Source organism: Marmota flaviventris, chromosome 6, assembly GCF_047511675.1.
Source record: "Marmota flaviventris isolate mMarFla1 chromosome 6, mMarFla1.hap1, whole genome shotgun sequence".
Lineage (NCBI taxonomy): Eukaryota > Metazoa > Chordata > Mammalia > Rodentia > Sciuridae > Marmota > Marmota flaviventris.
In genome coordinates, this window is record NC_092503.1 from 36,109,824 (window position 1) to 36,131,618 (window position 21,795).

A 21,795-nucleotide genomic window follows, 5' to 3' on the forward strand; every position below is an offset into this window, starting at 1 on the left:
AAAAAGTCTTTCTAGTAATGATAACTGTCTCAGCAATTCTTTTCTTCCTTTCAGAAGAACAGATGACAGTCCGTCTGCACATAGTGTTAGCCTGGTCTCCTTTCCTGTTTTCTTAATGTAGTGGTTTAATGAATACTTACAGGATTTGTGGCTAAAAGTTTTCAAAAAGAGCTCATACCAGATGATTTCTCTGGCATTCCTTAAAAATATCATTGACTATCACTACATAAATAAATCTCCATATTCTGTATCCCGAAGCAAGTGACACACAGTTACCTAGGTGAGAAAAGCTTCACCACCAATTAATGCTCAGATTCAGAGGAACTGCCCTGGAAAATGACATTTTTGGCTTTCCAAGTTCTCAATATCCATAGCAGATTGTTCCTGGTCTTGAGCCCAGCCCAAAGGTGCTAGACACAGTTTCCGTTGATAGAAAAGTTGTCTGGCTTGTTCTTCCAAGTACTTGTCATGATCTGCAGTATGGATTTTAAAAACACTGTGCACCTGTATTTAAAGTCTAACAAATCCCAGACATTTTTCATATTGGGGGGAAAATATACCAATATTTCTGGAATAACATAATAATAGAAATGCAAAAAATTCATTTCATTTATAAAGATGATCATTGAAACCAACAAATAGATGTTTTCAGTATAGTAAGAGTAAAAAAGAATACTTGCTCTACATAACTTGAAGATCTTCACCTAATAGATAATCTGTGCTCAACTGAAATGATCACTGTGCATTTAGGGCATATGCTGGCTATGCGTTTTCTTTTCACTAAAAGGCATTGCTCCCTTCAGGTCTAATGGGACAATCAAAGGAACGCTGAAGTTGCTACAAAAATTTCTGACTAAAAATTTAAAAAAATTTTTTTTTTCTCAAGACAAACATACCTATTTCAAACAGACTTAGTAGCATGCTATAGGGATCCAGCTTGATGGGACAATATTCTTGGTCATAACCACCATTTTGCCCTCCAAGTGACTCTGGAACACATTCCAGTTCCTATATCACAAACAAAGTCATTAAAGTTGTAAGGGGAGCATGCTGCGCCAGCCACTGATGCCCAGACTGCTTAACTAATGTAGGACATGTTAATGATTTGAGAAAGGCCAGGTACATTCTGTTTGGATGCAGCTCTCCTATATGTAGCTAAGCATATAAACATTTTCCTCCTTTTGGGGGGTTCAGAGATCCTCCTACCTTGCTGCTGCCCAAGATTCAGAATTGCGCTATTACAATTTATTAGGGACTTACAGTGTAATTGTGCAATCCTGGATCTATCTGTCTCTTTCTTTAGCCTATTGGTAACTTCTGCTTTTAGTAGCAGGTTCTCGTACTCTATTACAGGTTTGCCTGAAACATGTGCTGTCTCTAATTATCTTTCAGATGTTTTTGAAAGCCAGTTGCAAAATCCCAGCCATTATTTGCACAGTATTGTTAGATTGCAAACTTGGTCCATCAAACTGTTTGTACAGTAGCTTCTATTGCAGTTCTTAGAGGAAAGTTGAATTTTTCAAGTTCTCCTCTGAGACCATAGGTGACCCAGAAATATCCTTTCAACCTAATAGTGATCATCACCCTTGACCCTAAGATTTAAGAACAATAGCCTACTTTCTGAAATCCAGTATGTTTCTATGTGTACTCACATTGTAGCATATCATTATTCTCAAGTCTCAGGCCAAACTATTTTTAACTTTTTATTATGTAAAGTTTCAAGCATACACACAAAGAGAGAATAGCTTGACACACTTCTGGGAAACCAGCCCCTGACTTCATCAACCATCCACTGAAGATTAATTTTGTTTCTTCCATCTATATTCTTTACTCTTCACCCCTGTTGTTGTATGTGTATGTTTGAGGAGGAGGAGGTGGAAACAGACATCATTTCATTTAATTATAGATGCAGATTCTTCAGCAGATAACTCTCATAGGTAGGGATGCTTAGAAACAAATAACTGTGTTAATAATAATTCTTCCAAGTCATTATGTATCAGGTAAAGGCTTAAATTTGCCTGGGTATCTCATAAATGCTTTCCTAAAGTTTGAATCAGGATCTAAAATAATGTTAATTATTGCAATTGAATGATATGTTTTTATGTCTCTTAATTTATAGGTTTTCTTCATTTTTTTTCTTAGTATACTGGAAGAACTGGATTTGTTTCTTAGTGTTTGCTACAACATGAATCTTACTGATCATATTCCTATGGTTTCCAGTGAATAGGAGCAGAAATGCCAGTTGTACAGTCACTCAAGTAGAAACTTATAATTAATTGATGATGTTTTAGTGTTCTATGTTGTTCCCAAACACTTATTCCAAGACTCTGTGTACTTCACACGTAATTTCTTCATATCAGTTTCTTTCCTGGTTACTAAATGTAACGTATTCTACATGTTCTAGTTATCATATGTTCTAGGATTGCTTTTCCTCTGAATACTTTCTTTCCAAGATGTTCTTTTATCTTGATTTCCTGTGAATCGATAGTTAAATCTTGAGGCTTAACAGATACAAATTTGAGTTTTTAGAAAGACTACTCCATAGGAAGTACTTGTGCTTTCATCAAAATTTACAAAATGTCTGGTTATTTCTTTGAATTAAAATTAGCAGCTGGAGATGATCATATTAACTAAAAATTATCAGACAGTTCTGGTTACTGGATTTTATTTTTGTTTCCAGAGACTGAGTGTCTTTCAAGCTGAGATAGATCTCACATAGAGAGACATGGTGGCACCCTTGATTTCAGGGAATTATATTCTGCTATAGATCCAATGAACACAGTTAAGTTGTGTGAAAATTATATTTTGTAGTTTAAACAAAATGAAACCTTTAAAAATAGACAATTTTAAAAATTACTGTGAACAGCCTTTAGATGAAAGCACCATTAAAACTGAAGACACCACTTAGAGAAAGCAAAGGCAAAACAGAGGAAGCTACTTGCAAGTAGATAAGAAATATTAAAAGGAACTTATATTCAGACTATATAAAGAACTTTTATCAATTAATAAAAAAATTACAGACAACACAGTAGAGAAAATGGGGAAAACATTGGAATAGTTACATCAAAATAGTAGATATTCATAAGAAGTGCTTCCAATGACCAATGTAACAATGAAAAGCAATTTAATGTCTTCAGTTCTCTGGGAGATGCAAATTAAAACCACAGTGAGATAACATCAGCATCTCAGAATCACTGAAAATTTTAAGTAGACTGATAGTACCAAGTCTTAGCGAGGATTTGGAGATCCTATAATACCATTCACTCCTGGTTTCAGTGTATTTTCCTGGGAAATTATTATTTGCAGTTATCTACTATAGTTGGGCATGTACATGTTCTATGACCCAGCAATTACATGCCTACAGAAAATTGTGCATATGTAACCCAATAGAATTATGCAAAAAAATAAAGACACATACAGGAATATTCATAGTAGTATTATTGTTGGTAGCTATAAATTCAGAATTACTCAAATCTTCTTCAATACTAGTAAAGACAAATATCTACAGTAGAATATTCTGTATATCGTGGACATAAAGAAAGAAGCAAAAAACAAAATGGAATAAACTAAATGGCTCAAAATGTACAAAGGTTGTCAAATAGGAATGCAAACGAAGATATGATATTAGGTATCAGGTCAGTGGTTAAATACAGCCACCAATAGAGTAGCTGCATTGTCTAGAGTTTTTGAAAGTGATCCTAAGTGCAACTGGGTTGAGCCATTAGAGAGATCTGGGGACTATTAATATTTTCTTTCTTGATCTGGGCAACTGTTTCATAGGTTCCTTTAATTTGTATGAAATTATTGAGCTATGTCCTTTCTTTGTGCATTTCTCTATAAGTATTGTATATTGTGGTAAACATATTTATTATATTATTGTACTTATAATGTAGACAAAATAAAACAGTTTTTTTTAAAAAATAGAATTGATAGTTTTCACACTTCTAATATTTCTCTATTAGTCACGTTAGGAGGGAACAAAGAGGAACTAGTCATGCCTATCAAGATGTCGGCCCAAAATTTGTAATTATAAAGAAGATGGAAATGAAGATTTACAAACACACTGAGTGACAATGAACTTCACCATATTTTCTTCTGTATTATGTAATATTATTCACTGAGAAAATGAAGCTATCATGATTAACAATATATTTTAAAACTAAGCAATAAGAATATGAAGATAATTATCTATAATTTTCCAGTACTGTTTAAAATTGTTAAATTCAATCCACTATGTCATTACATTTAAAATTCACTAAAATTAATGTTAACTCTTTGGGGTATTTTTAATAGTAATGAAGAAAGAGTTAGATATTATTAAACATACTGTTTCTTGCTAGCTAAAACAATAAAAAGAAGTGATATGGTGACAAATTAAAACCAATATTTTAAATACTCTTGGAAGATGCTCAGAAAAATATTGAAGATTTCAATATGCTAATGTATGTGATAGGCTTAGAAGAGTGCTTGACACTTGCTATGCTCAAATAAATGTTATTTTTTGTTATTATTTGTATGAAAAAATAACTGAGGGAAATTTTCTATAAAGTCACATGAGAGATCAGTTTTTTTTCCTGATATCTGTCCATTATAGTTGCTAGGTTGTGTTTCAATAACAAAATATATAAAGGAGTATTTTTATGCATTAAGACATTATTCTACCCTTAATAACTGCTTCAGTGAAAGCATTGTTTTATGGATGAACTGAGTAAATATAACCACTGAGAGAGCTACTGGATTGCTTAGAATTTTTAAAAGTGATCCTAAAGAAACACTAAAGACATGAATCTACCTATGAAATGCTTTCCCAATGTCTTTATAAACTAGTCACAACAGCAAAGAAATTATAACCATGAGTTGACGAAGTTCAGCAGCAAAGAAATTGTAACCATGAGTTGACGAAGTTCTGAATGTAATTAATGAATAAAAACAAAAGTATAAAACAGCAAAAATCCTCATGTTACTTTGTGACATGGAGAAATTTTGCCACTCTTTCTCACTATTTAAAGGTTTCCTGATTATCTCCTGACAAAACACTTTTTCCAAAATTAAAGATGTATTAGCATTAAGATTTATTTAACAAATTTGCTTACCTAATCTGTGATAAGTATCTGTCAGTAGCCAGGAACATACACAAACACACCTGAGCTGATCATTTAATTAAAATAGGACAAAAATAACTGTAGAAAAAGAACCATCCTGTAGAGAATGTATTGAGGATGATCCTTTGGAATATTTCCAATGTTATATGCCTTCATTTCTGGAAACAGTGTGCAATCTATAAAACCTCTCCTCTTGAAAACTTTAAAGACTTTCTATGATAGGTGAGAGAATAAGAAGACATTTTTAGGGACTGGTAAAGAAAATAGAAAAAAATGGACAGTGAGGAGCTCACAAACACAGAAATCAAGCTGATAACATACAGAATCTAAGGACCCCTGGACTTGACTTGAGGTCAGTGAGGCAAGGAGACCCATTGGCCAAAATGAATTGAAGAATGAGAGGGAAGAACAGGGTTAGTAATAGCAAGTGTGAGCACAGAAGAATGCTAAAACCCAAGATCTTGAGGATGGAGAACTTCTGAGAGACAATAAAGTCCAAGTCTTGATTATACTTATAAGAGGTTAACAAAGATGAAGAAAAAAGCTAAATAGATGTGTGAATATTAGGATCCTTTGATGCCATATTGGGAGAGGGATGTTAAGTGGAGAGATGAGCAGAAGAGGGCATTATGAGCAAAGATATACATCATGCTGTTGTGAACAAGAGCCAAACATAGAAAGAGATCCTTGAAGTCTGCTCTCCCACTCCTCACCTTAGCTCAATCCTGACATTTCTTTGAAACCCTTTTCCATAAAAGCTGCTCTTCTGACCTTTTATGACTCAGGGACCTATGTATGATTCCCTTTTTATTTTTATTTTATTTTAAAAATTTTTCACCTTAAGTTAAATTTATTTTAATCTCTCTCTATATATACATACACACATATGTATGTATATAGATATATACATATATAGGTATATGCATATATGTGTGTAGATAGATAGATAAATAGATAAACATTTTGATACTATGGGTTGATCCCAGGGCCTTAAGCTTGATAGGAAAGTAATCTACCAGTAAGATACATTCGAGTTATACAGGCTGGCCTTGAACTTGTAATCATCATGCTTTAGTGTCCCAAGCAGTTGAGATTACTACTGGTATGTACCACCATGCCCAACTGAGCTTTTTATATTTTAGCAACACTTTAGTTGCAAGTATGCCTTTAGTATGTCATACAACCTAAATGTTCAAAGAAATATTAAGAGGACTCATATTTATCAAAATTGTTTCTACCTTATGTACATATATATGACTGCATGACCAATGAGATTCTACAACATGTACAATCAGAAAAAAACAAGAAATTAGACCCCATTTATAAATGACATATCAAAGTGTATAAATGCATTCTACTGTCATGTGTAACTAATTAAAACAATTTTTAAAATTTTTCTAGTTTGAATAACAACATGGCAATGTTTTAAATCAAGTTGCCAGGATGTATACTTTCTGAACTCATGTGAAAGGTGATATGTTAATGTACAGAAGGTTAAGATAATTTAAAATGTGATTTTTAATAAATAAATTTAGAATAATTTTCTTAGATACAGACCTATTATATAGCATACCACAGTTCCCATCCGCCATCTACAGCAAGCACTGCTCTCTGGAGACTGCTCAAATGCTATTCTTATGCTCCTTAATTCAAAATTAATTCCAACAAAAACTAATCTAACCAAAAAATGTGGTGCATAGTTTATTCCATTGTAATTCCTGCTTCTGTAATTCAAAATAAGATTATTTTTCTGCCCTTTGGCCACAGATTACCTTCACAGAATTTGAGAGTTATGATTTTCCCATTAAAACAGGAGCTGTTAAAGTTATAACAATAACCATGCAAATGAATTACTTGTATATTTGCTGGAAGGCAAAATAAGGGGGGGAAAAAGGAAGATTTATCTATGCCCGAAGAGCTACTCCAGTTTTCATAATATCAACACTTAAAACAAGCTGACCTTGTTATTTTACAGGGAAGGCATTTGCTGTTCTAAAACAGCTAATTCTTTTTCATGCTTGTCCAGTATCTGAAGGGATGGGGTTGTTTTTGAAGGCAGCAGGATTTCTCATGTATCCCCTTTATAATGACAATTATATCAACAATATCTAAGTTACTTAACTGTTGAGGCCTAACTTAAAAAAAAAAAAAAAGTCTTGACTAAACATTTACTTCAAATGCCCATTTCATCTTTGGTTGAAATCATGAAGCATTAGAGTAGCAAGGAGAATTAATTGAGTTTAATAAAAGGTGGTGAAGTCTCCACCAGAGTACCATAGGCAAAAAATATTACACTTTTTTATCATAAAAGTGTATAATTATATTGATTTTTTCCTGTATCCATGAGCTAAAAATTTTTCCTAAGAGGGTAATCAAATCAACATTAAATAAAAGTGGTGGGAATTCTAGGAATCAAATTATTCTTTTCCCAGTTTCAACATGGAAATAGAAGATGCAGCTGAATTATATAAGTGAAATATGAGTGTTGGCAATATCTCATTTGAATACATAATGTATTCTTAAAATATGTCCTTGAAAGTGAAAATTTAAAATAGTCTTAATAGTAAATGAAGAACTTCTTTCCCGGAGAAATGGTAAGATTGTTGATAGATGATGATACATGACAGGATTCTGAATCCTAGAAGAATTATTTTTCTTGGATGTAGTCCTAACCATTCTAGAAGGCAGAGGATGTCCTTGAAGGACTAGGATATGAGGCTGTCATATCTTATCAGGGCAACCAGGGAAATAGAGACATAATTTTTTAGTGATTTTAAAATTTTTTGATGGTCTATGCACTGCATTGATTATTTCCTTTGCTGTGCAAAAGCTTTTTAGTTTGATGTAATACCTTGTCTATTTTTCCTTTTGTTTTCTGTTGCCAAAAAACTCCTTGTCCATTTCAATGTCCTCAAGAATTTCCCCTGTGTTTTTTTTCTAGTAGTTACATTGTTTTGGGTCTTATCTTTCTTAAATCTTTAATCCATTTTGAGCTGATCTTCATAATTGACAAAAGATAGGCATCAAGTTTCATTCTTCTGCATAAGGATATCCAATTACTCCAACACTGTTTATTGAAAAAACTGTCATTCTCTAATGTGTGTTTGCAGCACCTTTGTCAAGAATCAATTGACAATAGATAATGTGGGTTTATTCCTAGGTTCTCTTTTCTGTCCATTTGTCCATATGTCTGTTTTTATACCAGTGACATGCTGTTTTAAGGACCATAGCTTTGTAGTCCAAGGTAGACAGTACAAGGCCCCCTGCTTTGTTTATTTTGCTCATAGTATTTTGGCCATTTGAGTTATTTTATGGTTCCGCATAAATTTCAGTATTGTGTTTTCTAGCTTCATGAAGAATGCCATTGGTATTTCTATAGGGATTTCATTGAATCTATAAATTGCTTTGGATAGTGTGGATATTTTACCAGTACTGACTCATCTAATCCATAAAAGTGGGATATCTTTCCACTTTGTGTTCTCTTAAATTTCTTTTATCAGTGCTTTATAACTTTTATTTTCACGTCTTTGGGATTATTTCCTTGATTTCCATTTCAGAAAATTTGCTATTGGAATATAACAAGACTACTAATTTTTTATATTCATTTTATATGCTACAACTTTGCTGGAAACATTTATTGGTATTAACAGACTCTTGTAGCAATATGGGAGATTTCTAATATCAAAGGTCATGTCATCTGCAAACAGTGACAGTTGGACCTGTTTTCCTATTTACATGTTTTTCATTTCTTTCTCTTGTCTAATTGATCTTCCTAGGCATCCCAGCCGTATGTTTAATAAGAGTAGTGGTCTCATTCTGGATCTTAGAGAGAAAGCTTTCAGTTTTCCCATTCAATATAATGTTAGTTACTGGCTTAATACAAATGGACTTTGTTATGTTGAGGTTTGTACCTTGTTTGCAAATTTGTTCAGTGTTTTTATCATGTAGGAACATTAAATTTTATTGAATGACTTTTCTGAATCAATTGAGGAGAACATGTGGTTTTTGTTCCTCACTCTGTTGATATGGTGTGTTATGTTTATTGATTTGTATATATAGAAACGCCCTTGCATCACCTTGCTCCCATAAATTCTGAGCAGGATGATTATTATCTTGATACTGTTGTCACTTCCAGTATTTCAGCACCAGATGTCACCAAGTCCCAGGAGTTAGCTGTTGTATGTTGCCACTGTTTCAGTCCCAGAGGGAAATCCAAGCCCAGGTTATTTCCAAATATAATGTTGGTGTATTATTCAGAAAGAAATAGGAGAGTACCTAGCAATAGTATTCTTTTCATTTAAGCGGGTGTCACCATTGGTCCAAATGCCATGTCTGTAGTTATCAGCTTGTGGTCAGATACTGTGGGATTTGGAATAGATCTGAATCCAGTCACTGTGAATACACCAAACCTAAGCATCTATGTCACCTATGGACACTAAAATTGCCAAGTTTTGTCAAAACATGAGCCCACAGCCCATTAATACCAGCATAACACTGTCTTAGAACCAAGGCCCATGCTGCCTTAGGGTGTCTGTTTCTAATATGGACTCATGGCCCAAGACTACTAAAACCAGCCACAGGTGATGATAACTAGAGTGGAATTATATTTGGAGCTATTCTGGAGGCCCTATCCACAGGCAGATCTAGAGCTGGAGGCTTTGAGGATCTACCCAGGGTTAGACTTCAACAGATATGCTGCATGAGTTTGGCAGCTGGTGGTAGAGACAGTCCCTTTACAACCAAAGTTGATGCTAACCTGAGCTGTCCATGAGTCTCAGCTACAGAATCCTGCATACATAGCCTCAGGAGGATAGTGGGTTTGCTCCAGGTCTGTTCCAAGTTCAGCAAGCCTTGTGTCTTCCTGCCAGTGCATAGGTCTGTACTTGATGTTAAGCCTGTCTAGAGGCTTTGTGAATTCTGGTCTCCTTACATGGTCACTTACATTTTGTACCAGGTGCTGGATCTCACTGTGTTGGGCTTGACCCTTGACTTTGAGACAGAGGCCTATGTTAGCTTCTGTGCTCTGCTCCCCAGCAATAGTAGTCACATGCCTAACTATGACATCTAAGTTTGGGGGAAGGGTGTTAGAAGCTGTCAGTCCTCCAGCATAAGACAATTCCAGAGGCTTAGTCTGCAAGTATTGGCATGGTTATAGGACTTTTTCCAGCACTAGATTTCTCCTCTATGGGCCTGGTACTAGGTTTCAGATCTAAGGCCCTGACTTAATTCTCTTTCTCATATCCTGGGGGGAGGTGCCTCTTTTCATCCTGGGATGCTTGGAGTTGGGAGAGGGGTAGCTCAGGCAACTCTCTCTGTTCCCTGGCTTCTTCAATACATTTGTTACACTAACAGCAGCCCAGTGAGTGGTCTCTCACCTGATATCCTTAGCCCTTGGTATAACAATAGATGTTTGACCTAGTATGTCTGTGGGAAGAGATGCCAGAGGATCTTATTCACCTACCACCTTGCTCCAAAGCTTCCCTTATCCAAGCATCTTTCTTTCTGATAGGACTACTGCGGCTTCTATGAGCCAAGGAAAAGGGCAGGGCACATAGAAACCCGAGCTCTTTCATATGTCTGACTTTGTGCTGATACTTGGAATAGGCAGAAGAGAGACAAGTCTATACCATCTGGCAACCACAATTGGGCTCAAAGATGTCTCATATCCTATCACATGTCTATGCCTGTACTTCTGGTGAAGTCCCTGATCCACCACCAGAGTAAAGTTCAGCCAGCAAGGTCCATTTGAAGATGTTCACAGTTAGTGGGTGAGGAACACTTCCTGAGAAGGGTGAATGAAACCAGCAAGCAGTTTCATGGGAGAGGGCCACATTCTAAAGCTCTGGGGAGAAGAGAAGAAGTGGATATGATTCTAATGGGCTGATGAAGTGACACCTAAAAATACAAGCCTGAGCAAAGCTTCTAAAAACAACATATGGCTGCAGAAAACAGGAGAGGTGTCAAGAGACGGTGTGCCTTCGGAATCTGGTGGAGTAAGCTCCAAAGCATTGTCTTTTAATTGATGTAAAGAATAATTTGTTCTGTGCAAAGAAGACAGTTTAAGAGTATGTATGGATAATTATATGAAACCTGAGAATACTGTCTGAAAGAAAGGACTTTGTGGATGATCAGATTTAGATTACTTTCGCAGTTTACATTCTTGCTTGTTTAAATACTTAACTGAAAAAAAAAATCAGCCTCCATTAAATTGGATATTTATAATGCACAATGAGAAATTTCTTGTGTTTTTATAAATCACTTACTAATCTTATAAATTATTTATGGTCACTCAATCATATAACAATAGAAAATACACACATATATACGCATAAGACATAGTGGAAGACAAATGACACATAATTGTGTGTGCTCACTAAGTTTTTTTCTTTTTTCTTTAAACAGTTCAATGGTCTTCTAAATTATTAAATTATTTATGGTAATTTAACCATATCACAACTACAAAAAAAAGAGACCACCTCCTACACACACACACACACACACACACACACACACAGTGAAGACACATGATATAAAGGAGTGCATTTTCTTTTGGAATGATACTTTAAATATGCCGAACAAGCCTATATTACTTATGATTCCTTTTTGATCCTTCTTTACTTTAATGTAATGCATAATATCTGAATTATGGCTATTAATTTTGTTTTAAATCAAATTTAGTTCTCAGAAAGTTAATGAAAAATGTCTTCAAATGTCATTTGAAATTTCTTCTGAACTATCACTTAAATTTACTTTCTGAAGTGAAAAAGTATAGACCATGGAACAGTTGTTTCTATAAGCAAAGAAGGATGTACCTTTTTATAGTCAGTTAGAAGATGATTGCATTTTTACAAAGTAAAAAGGAATGTACATTATCTGGGACACTTTATTTTGTTTTAAATATGAACAATATTTCATCCCTGCCCAAGACAGGTCCTGCATAGCTCTCTCAGGAAAAACAAGCCTACTGGTCTTTGGAGAGAAGAGACACAAAGAATATCATATCGTGAACTAGGAATCTCCAAAAAAAAAATGTTTGGAAAAGTATGATTTTTATCCAACAAAATTAACTTACGTATAATATTTGGGGGAAATCCTTTGATTCTTTTTAATGGATATATGAATTAACATATTTTGGGGGTGATGTTCATTTGTTCCTTTCTTTGTTTGTGAGATATACATTTAGTACTTTGTAGTTGGATTATTATTCAATGGAAACACTAAAACAACATGGAAACTATAAACCAATAATAACATAAAAATAATTTAATAGCCATTTTATATTAGCAAGACCCTAAAAACTCATTTCTAATGATTACTTAAATGGAAACTACACAGAATTCAATTTTGAAGTACAACTATAGAGTGATTGCAAAAGCCAGTTCAGATTTATCCAGGTTCCCATCCATTCTTTGTACATATTTTATCAATTTCCTGTGGACCCTACCTGCAGGTTGAAGACTTGACATCAAACCAGTGACTGATACTTTTATTTCTTCAATTGTTGTCAGGACACTTTCTCATGTCTAGGGCTACTGTGTGAACACTCTTAATTCTCAATTCTCACTTTTTCTAACATGATAATTATTGTGATTTATAATTGCCATTGATAGTTGGTCAATCTGATTTGAATCGAAGATGTATGGGGCGTTACATAATTATAATGTTTGCAGTGATTACATTAATAAGTTTATTTAAAAATACAGGATTTGAAATATGTATTTTTACAGATAAAACATCTTCAAACATATATGCCTTTCATTTATACAATAAGTAGTACTGTTAGGAACACTTTTTGGATATAATACAGCTTTGTTTTTGTGTATAATGTGTGACTACACAGCAATCACTGATATGTGGCTAAAAAAATTCATCATAGAAATGAAGTTCACACATGATTCATGGATTTATCCATCTACTTAATGTGTAGTTATTTAAAACCTAAAACTGTTAGGACACTCAAATTAAAAAATGAGGACAGTAGATAGTGTAAGCATAGTCCTTACTTTCAAAGGGTGTTTATATTTTAATTAGGGAGAGATATATTAAACATGAAACCAGGTATTATTTGATTATAATTGTGAAAATTGTATCATAGTAGAAGTACAAGATACTCAAATAGAAAATAGAGTTCTGTCTAAAATTTATAAGGTAAGAGAAAACTTGTAGAAACTCAAGATTTAGTAAAATTAAGGGAAAAGAGTTGAAGAATATTCCAGGATAATGGAATACCCAAACCTTCTGACAGGAAGGAAGAGATAGGTAGGACTGTGGAGTGGAAAGTACATTAGAGTTGGAGTTCAGAATATTTACCATGGCGTTTCACCCTCATCCTATTTCATAATAAGGCAGATCGCCCCTCTAGAGTCATAAACATGTAGATGATTAATTAAACTATGGCATTGTTAAATTTCTCTAGGGATGATAAAGAGAAAACTATGTAAATAACAATACCTCGAGAATGCCTAACACTCAATATTTAGATAAAAGAGATTGGTCCAGCAAATCAGAATGAGTACTTCAAGTGATAGGAAGAAGAACATCAGAGATCCAGGAGAGGGAGTAACTAGACATGTCAGATGCTGTTGGGTAGAACAAGATAAATTCTGGCAGGTTATAAGCCAAATTGAAGTTTTTGAACTGGAATGGATGCTGGATAGAGAAGAAAGGGGGGAAAAAAGAGCAAGAGCCCAATGCATATGGAGAATGTAGGGGGATTGGTGGATCTCAGGTCTCAATGAAGTCATGGACAAAGCTGTCTTAGAGATAGGATATTTGTCTGGAGTTGAGAAAATAAGTGAGAATAGGAGATGGCCACTTAGTAATTTGGGGGTTTGAAACATTTAAGGTGATGAAAAATTTTACATGTGACTTTGGTAGTGGAAGGCTGAGGTAAAGAAATTAAAAGTTCATTTGCAATAAAGAAATCCAATTGGAGTATTGAAAAAGATACTTATATATATATGTGGATGTCATCTAGAATTATGGCTACACTGAAGCTAAAAGGGACAGCAATAATGCGGTTGCCAAAGTGTTTTTATGAAGGATGCGTGATGAGTAGAGATTAGTAGACAGATGATACCAACAAGAAGAGAGATGGTACACAGCTAGGTGGTGGGTGGTATAATTTGAGTAATGAATGTTTCCACAAAAGCTCATGGGTTAAAGAGTTGGTTCTCAGTTTGGTGCCATTGGAAAGTGGTGGTAACATTTAAGAAGTGACACCTAGTGGGAGGTTTTAGATCATTGAAGACATGCCCTCAAAGAGGATTGCAGGATGCCAGTCTCTTTTTCTCTATTTTGTGTCTGGACCATAAGGTTAATAGGCTTCCTCCTGCATGTTCTCCTGCCATGATGTGCTTCTGAACCACAGGCCCAAAAAACAACAGGACCACTTGATCACAGACAGAAACCTCCAAATCTGTGATCTCAAAACCATTTTTCTCTTTATACCTGATTTTTCTCAGGTATTTCGTTACTGACTAACATTATGGGAATATCAATTCAGCAAGGAGGTAAGGATGCAATGGCTAGCACTCAGGAAGAGGAGAGCATGAACCTGAGGATAACCAAGATGTAAAAGAATAAAGTAGTCATCCTCACTTGCAAGACAAGTGATGTCTTCAATGGAGAATAGGGATTTAGCCAATTAGTTAGAAACAATGTTCTGAAAGTGGAATAGTCAGTGAAGGTTGAAAACCATGGGACAAAGTTCTAAAGGCACAGTGGAAGAATTTGAGCACTAGGAAAGAGGTGAGAGAAGGGAGAGAGTTGGGAGTTAATGAAAGGCACAGAGCAATGAAGAATGGAGCACTGAGAGAATTTTACTGTAACAGAAAATAAATGTTTCAGTATGATGCGGAGATGCAGGGAAGTGGAAGGAGAGGCTGAGGAGGTAAACAAGATGAAAAATTGGAAAGGGTTACTAGCTTGAGAGAAAGCTACCTCCCTTTAGGTCACAGGAGCCTAGATATAATACATAAAGCAAAGAAATGGCTGGGTAATCTGACAGGGCTTGATGAGCAGAGACTCCAGTGTGGGGACTGCTTCCAGCAAAGAGGAGTTCTTAATGTCTGAAATATTAATATCTTTTTAAAATGTCCAATCTGCCAGAGGTTTGTACCATGAAGCACAGGACCTTTGTAATAATAACTGACCCCATTCCAACCAAGTGCTTATTTTCTCTCATTGGGCTTTCATGACAAAGGGTTTAAGAACTTTTTAGAATTCAGTATTTCTTCATTGCTTTATGGAATGTAAGATGCATAATTTACATGAACTGTTAGATTTCCCCTCAATGTTGTAATGTTATTACTTGAATTTGACATGCAAAGTCATTAAGTACATTCCTTCTTCAGTTCATTTCTCAATACTAAGAAACTATGATTTAATACCTAATAACTTGAAACTAATACATTTTCCAAAGATATCTAATTCAAAATCAGGAGGATACTTAAATGTTGGTTGAATCCATTTTTCTTCAAAATTTGTGTGATAATGTGTGCCTGACAATATATTTTAAAAGTCATACTGGCTGATAGATTTTTTCATTGGCTGTGGATAAGTCAAATGTAAACAAGTGTGGTGATTTAATTCTAGTTAATATCAACGTTCAAACTCTGATCTTCTGACGTGTCCCGGTAATATCACTAGGACACATTATCATTAGAAAAAGAATTTGAGAATTATGTACAAATGATTTACCATACTCTTATTTTAATTCTCTGCTTAAACAATTTAAGAAATTTTGTTTGAACAAATTAGAGTCTGAAATTAGGTCACTTTTATATTTGCGTTCTCATATCACACCCAGTGTCTGAGAAAATATAGATAATTGGTTGTTGAATGCACCAATTATCTACTATCACACAATCCTGGATGGCCACCAAAAAGACTTAATGACATACAAGCCCAAAATACACTTAGTTCATGAGATTGTGTTTTAGCCAGGTTTAGCCAAACTGAGCTGGTTTCAGGTGAACTGGACAGGTTTTGCTCAAATTTTGAACAAAGTGTAGATAGGTGATCTGGTCAGGCCAGGGAAGATGGGAGCTGGTGCAGTTACATACAGTATTCATTCAAAATGCATTCTGCTGTCATATATACCTAATTAGAATGAATGAATGAATGAATGAGTAAATAAATGAATAACTTTTTTTAAAAAAGGATATGGAATGTTAATACCTCCAGAACACTTCTCTCCCTTCTCCTCACCTTTTACCAAGGTCACTAGGGAATTGTTCCTCCCAGCAAGCAGTTGTTAATGAATACCCTTTGGGTGGCTCCTTTTCTGCCATTTTGGGCAGATATGGAAAATAGGGAGAACTATCCCCTGATTGGCTTTTTTCCTGCCCTTCTGGTCACCAAGAAGGTGGAATGGGAGGAGGGGGCATTAGAAGAAGGGAAACCTGAAATCTGGACAAGACACCCTACTCTCTCAGGCACCAGCTCTGCACTCCCACCTCTCCAGAGGTTGCTCTCACTCTGGCTCTCGCTCTCTCTTCTATTCTTTAAATTAAACTTTTTGCTCTTGCCTTGGCATTTCCTGGGTGTTCAGTCTTCAACACCAGGGTAATAGGACTCTATCCTGATTCAAAATGTCTAGTTTCAAAATGTCTAGGCTCCTCTGGCTGCCAGTTGCCTCATGTTGGGCAACTGATAACCTAACCCCTCTCCATCTCATGCTCAGCCTCCAGCAGGCTAATCTACACAGGTCACGTTCTCATGGCCTAGTGGAAGTATAAGCATGAGCAAAACAAATTGCGCAAGCGTCTCTTAAGCCTCCATTTCAGTAAATATGCTGTTGGTCCAGAAGAAGCCAATGGACAAGATAAAACCCAGATTTAAATGGCTCTGCAAAATTTCATGTAAAGGACATGGATACAGATAGTGGAGAATTGGGCCCATCAGTGCAACCAGTCCCCTGCAGGGAAAAGCTCAGCAGATCAATCGTAGGATGACAAAAAAAGCACCATACTAAGGGTCAGGAGACAAATCCCTGAGGCTTGACACTATTCATTTTGCTAATACGGGTGAATTATTTAATCACACTGAACTCTAATTTCCTTATTTGCCCTTTCCAAGCTTTAAAAGCCTTTGATTTTATACAATCAATCTTTAATTAATTTAATGCTATACTATTCGGTAGAAGGAACTTTAGAGAAAAGTTGCTCATTATTCTATCCTTTAGTGAGACAAACTAATGTAGATGGCCAAAATTGATGTGGCTAATTTTGACTATGAATCTTCAAATATTTTGTAATTACATTCAAACTGATATTCTTCTAGTCGGAATCTGGGTATGAATCAAAGTTCCTCAGCTGTATTTCTTATTTAGGTCTTCCTATCTGATGATCCTTTTAAAGTATAAAATATGTCAGTGGAATGTCAAGCACTATGACATCTCTTATGTGTGAGATGAGTTATAGGGGCCATTGATATTGTGCCTTAATAATTCATTTATACAATATAATTGATTTATGCAATGAATTATTATTCTTAAGCTGACTAGAAGAATTTCTCAGCTTTTCAAGATGCTGATAAAAATATATGTAAATTTCAAATAGATGTTATATTTTATGTAAAGAGTACAGATAATACAGAAATGATACCCACTCTTCGTTAAACAATATGTAACATATAACAAGGTCTGTATTATTTAACTATAAAAATAAAACCAGTTAAAATGCTCTAAATTAAAAATATTTTCTAAGCCTTCATAAGGAAAAAAATAACACATACAAAAAAGTTTTTGAAAATGATTTTTTTGTGTGTGCCAAACAACTTCTTCTAGCCACTTAGATGGCCTTAAAAATTCTACACTTAAATTATCAAAATATATTGAGGAACTTATAATTTATAACTTACTTTGACATATAGACTGTTCTCTTTAAGACATACAGAAATGACTTGCCATATGATAAGTGTTTATCCTTGTCATATCTCTGGGAAACATTTATTTTGGACTGATAATTTACTTGTAAAATCAATCATGCTGGCCTGTGTCATTTCAGAGTCACCATGTAGGCATGTCCAAGAAACTTCACTCAAATCAAGCTGGCCTGGATTCAAGAGTACCAGTTGGTTGTCCGAATGATTTGGCCAATGTGGAGAGAGAGAAGAGCAAGCAGGGATCACGGCAGTAGTCAGCACCAATGTTACTACAGGTCAGTTAAGCTTACAAGATAGTGGTTTCAATTGTCTACAAAAGACACACCATATACAATTTCTTCCTACCATTTTGTTTGGAATACATGGCTTAGCCAAAGTGACTTCCTTGCCCTGAAATTCTCACTGAAGTTTTAAGTGCAGCATGACACTACACACTTACAATAATGATGGGACTCTTTATTGTTTTCCACTACCAATTTTTTTTTCCCGCTCATTTATGTTTTTTGTTAGTAAGGAAGTATTTTCTTTTAAGATTGCTTGTGTTGTCATGAAAATAATATCTTGACATCTTTTCCAGAAGAATGAAAAAGAAAAATTCATGCCTTGAAAAGAGGTTAAAATAATTGAGATTTTTTTAAATCTTAAAAAGCATCAGATAAGAAATCTAATGCAGACTTGAATTACAAAGGTTTAGTTTATAGTGATGATGATCTGATATTCTTGCTGTGTACTGAGGGCAAAACAAAAACAAATGGACTTGTGAAGTTGATAGCATTCAATTAAGCTACCCAGACTCACTTCCATATGGTGGAAATTTGAGATGACTTAGCAAGGAAATAAGAATTTTCATTTCTGGCAATATTTTAGATACACAAACCAGCCCAGTATCTATTACACTTTATATTGAAACTTCACATTTAGTTTGAAGGAAAATTGAAACTGTAATTATTCTTAAGCATACAGTTTGTTCCTTTTCCCTCCTTATTTGGTTTTGTAGCTAGCACACTTTTTTCTCCAAGGACATGTAAAAGTCAAAACACTAGATATAAAGTCTCTGAAGTGTTTCTGCTCCAAACCCTGTCTGTACAATCTGCGCTCTTTCATGTAGTTAGCTTACTGGCTTCTGACACTCCTATAAAAATATCCCATAGAGCTGTTCTTATTACCTTTTCATTGACTCTCTCTGAGTGATAAAAATGAAATTCTGTAAAGGACTTTGAAAACCATGCATATTGCAATTCCTCCACATTTCAAATACTAATCAAGTGTGACTATAAAAGAAACAACCTCAGCGGTGAAAATTGCTGCCGTGTGTTGAGTCTCAAGCCATTATTAATTCATTGGAAACTATTTTTTTTTTCCTTTAAGATTATGGATCCTAAAAAATACCAGATAACACAATTCCTGAGATCAAAGTTTCTGTTTCAATCATAGAGAAACTCGGTATCTCATCTTTCCTTGCGTGTGCATCTCTGGGAGACTACAGCCAAGGCCATGGTTCTCTGTACTCAGTGACCAATGCAGAGTATGTCATAAACCAGGGAAGCACCTGCTTTCAACATACATCTGCAAGTGATGTTTTTAAAGACAAAAAGAAACTGGAATTAAAGTAATGGTTCTAAGCAAGTGAAATTTCCTAACTTCATTCAAGAGAGTAAAACAAAATGTCCGTTCTTAAGATTATTCCAATATGGATTTACTTAGAAATTACCCTATATGCACATCTGGGCAATATATTTACTTCTTTTCCCATTTTTAAATGCAATAAATTATAGAATCTTTCTTCATTATGAATTATATTTATGTGACAACTCCATACATAAAAATATAAAAGTAAAATAAAACCAAAACAAAAATGTTCAAGCTTTATTTTGTACCTCATATAATATAGTATATGTGACTTCATGTACAAAATAACTAATTAAATTCATATTTAACATTACCTTACTTGGTGTGGATAGTTCATCTCTGAATATGCAGTAGCCTCCTTTGTGTTCAGAGTGGAAAAATAAGAGGCTCTCTCAGCTTTTCCTGTTTTTTTTTTTTTTTTTTTTTTTTTTCGTGTGTGTGTGTGGTGTGTCAGGAATTAAACTCAGGCACACTTAACCACTGAGCCACATCCCCAACACTTTTTATAGATTTATTTTGAGACAGTGTCTCATTAAATTGCTTAGGACCTCCCTAAATTGCTGAGGCTGGCTTTGAACACACGATTCTCCTACCTCAACCTCCTAAGCAGCTGGGATTACATATGTGCCTCCACTCCCAGCTTCCTTGTAGACAAGAGTTGTTCATTTTCTAAGTTTCTCTTTTGGTGAGAATCGTGGGTTGCAGAATGTTTATAGCATATCAAATACTGAAAAAACAAAAATTTTAAAAGCTTAATTAAGGTGGGGTACTGTTTTTCTGATCATGCTCCCTCAGATCCGTTCTTTCAATTAGATGAGATAGAACCTTTTCAAATATGCATCAATAATTACTAGAGGGAATTTTTTAATCAAGATATTCAGTGTAAACAACTTGGAGGGCTTGCTGTGAACAGCTGAACATGAATTATATAACAACAATTGACTCCACACAGCCAGAAGTATAATAAACTATAACTCTAGACCATTGCTGTCAGCTGAGCTCCTTTCACTAAGAAACTGATGAAAATGTTTCACCAGATCTCAGATGACCTTCTTCTGTGGGTCTTAATTCATTCTGATGGCTCAGTGATGCTCACATCTTATTTTAAGAACATTATCACTAACTTTACATGTTGTTTTGCCCATGAATAATAGTATACTTTTCTTAAATAGCATGAATAAGTGGCATGAGGGTAAAGTTCAGACCTTTGAAGTCTAAACTGAGAATCCTAGGTCTAAATTTTCTCTCCCCAACTTGCTGTGTACCAAGAGCAATTTACTATACTTTCTATGTCCTTATTTGTCAAATTCGGTTAATATACACCACAGGCTAATTTCAAGATTATTTTGGTTCAAATAAATGAAAGTTAGTATAGTCATCTGATAAACTCCAAAATAGTCATTGCTATAGTAGTTAACCACTGAGTCTTTGTGAGTTGGTTGCTCAAGACAACTTTGCTTCCCTGTAACATCTCTACAAAGTGCTGGCTATAGTCATCTGATATTGTAGCTCTCAGTCCATGAGTTTCGGTATACAGGGTTTTTTTTTTTTCTTTCTTTCTTTCTTTTGAGAACTATATCCTCATGGAAACTGTATGGCCTTTGTTAATGCTATTGACATGGGAATGAATGAAAAGCCCTCTTTGGCAACATCTCTAATTTCTGAGTCTAAGAAACATTGGAGACACATGGATGATCTGATTCTCTCTAATGGACTATTTATCCTTCTTGCCTCAGAAGCAATATCTCAGGAAAGCACAAGGTTTCTTTGGTTAATCAGCTAAACAACTATTTTTAGTAGATAGCATGTGTTAAGTAGAAATGTTTGCATTAAGCTGTTTGGTACACATCCAGTTCCCTGCGTTGATTTGCAAATGGAAAATCTATTGGGAAATGTTCTCAACAACAACAACAACAACAAAGGCAGAATAAGAGAAGTATGTATGGGCAGAGGGAGAAGGTGAATCATGATATAGTCACAACAAAGACCTCAGAAAGTCCCCAAGGCAGTTGTGGAGTGGGGGTCTTGAGAGTTTTTCTCCAAAATTAGGGTAGGCCTCTATACCCCCTGCACCAGTCAATAATAAGGTACAGCTGTCCCTGAGACAGGGCTTGACTGTGCATAAGGTGGCTTTCTTAAGCCAAGGGCAAAGTCATTTGGTAAAAGAGGATTATTG

The 21,795-nt window shown here is 35.0% G+C and overlaps 1 protein-coding gene across 2 annotated transcripts in view; it reads left to right on the plus strand.

The window, feature by feature from the left end:
• The window catches only part of Themis (thymocyte selection associated), a 201,095-nt gene that overhangs the window by 168,766 nt on the left and 10,534 nt on the right, over positions 1-21,795 (plus strand). The window contains exon 5 of one of the 2 annotated variants that reach the window (XM_027947373.2): positions 18,113-18,265. The exons of the other annotated variant lie outside the window; for it this stretch is intronic. Within the exon in view, the coding sequence (XP_027803174.2) occupies positions 18,113-18,244 (132 nt within the window). The 3' untranslated portion in view covers positions 18,245-18,265. The remainder of the gene's footprint in view (positions 1-18,112; positions 18,266-21,795) is intronic. 2 annotated transcript variants of the gene reach the window in all.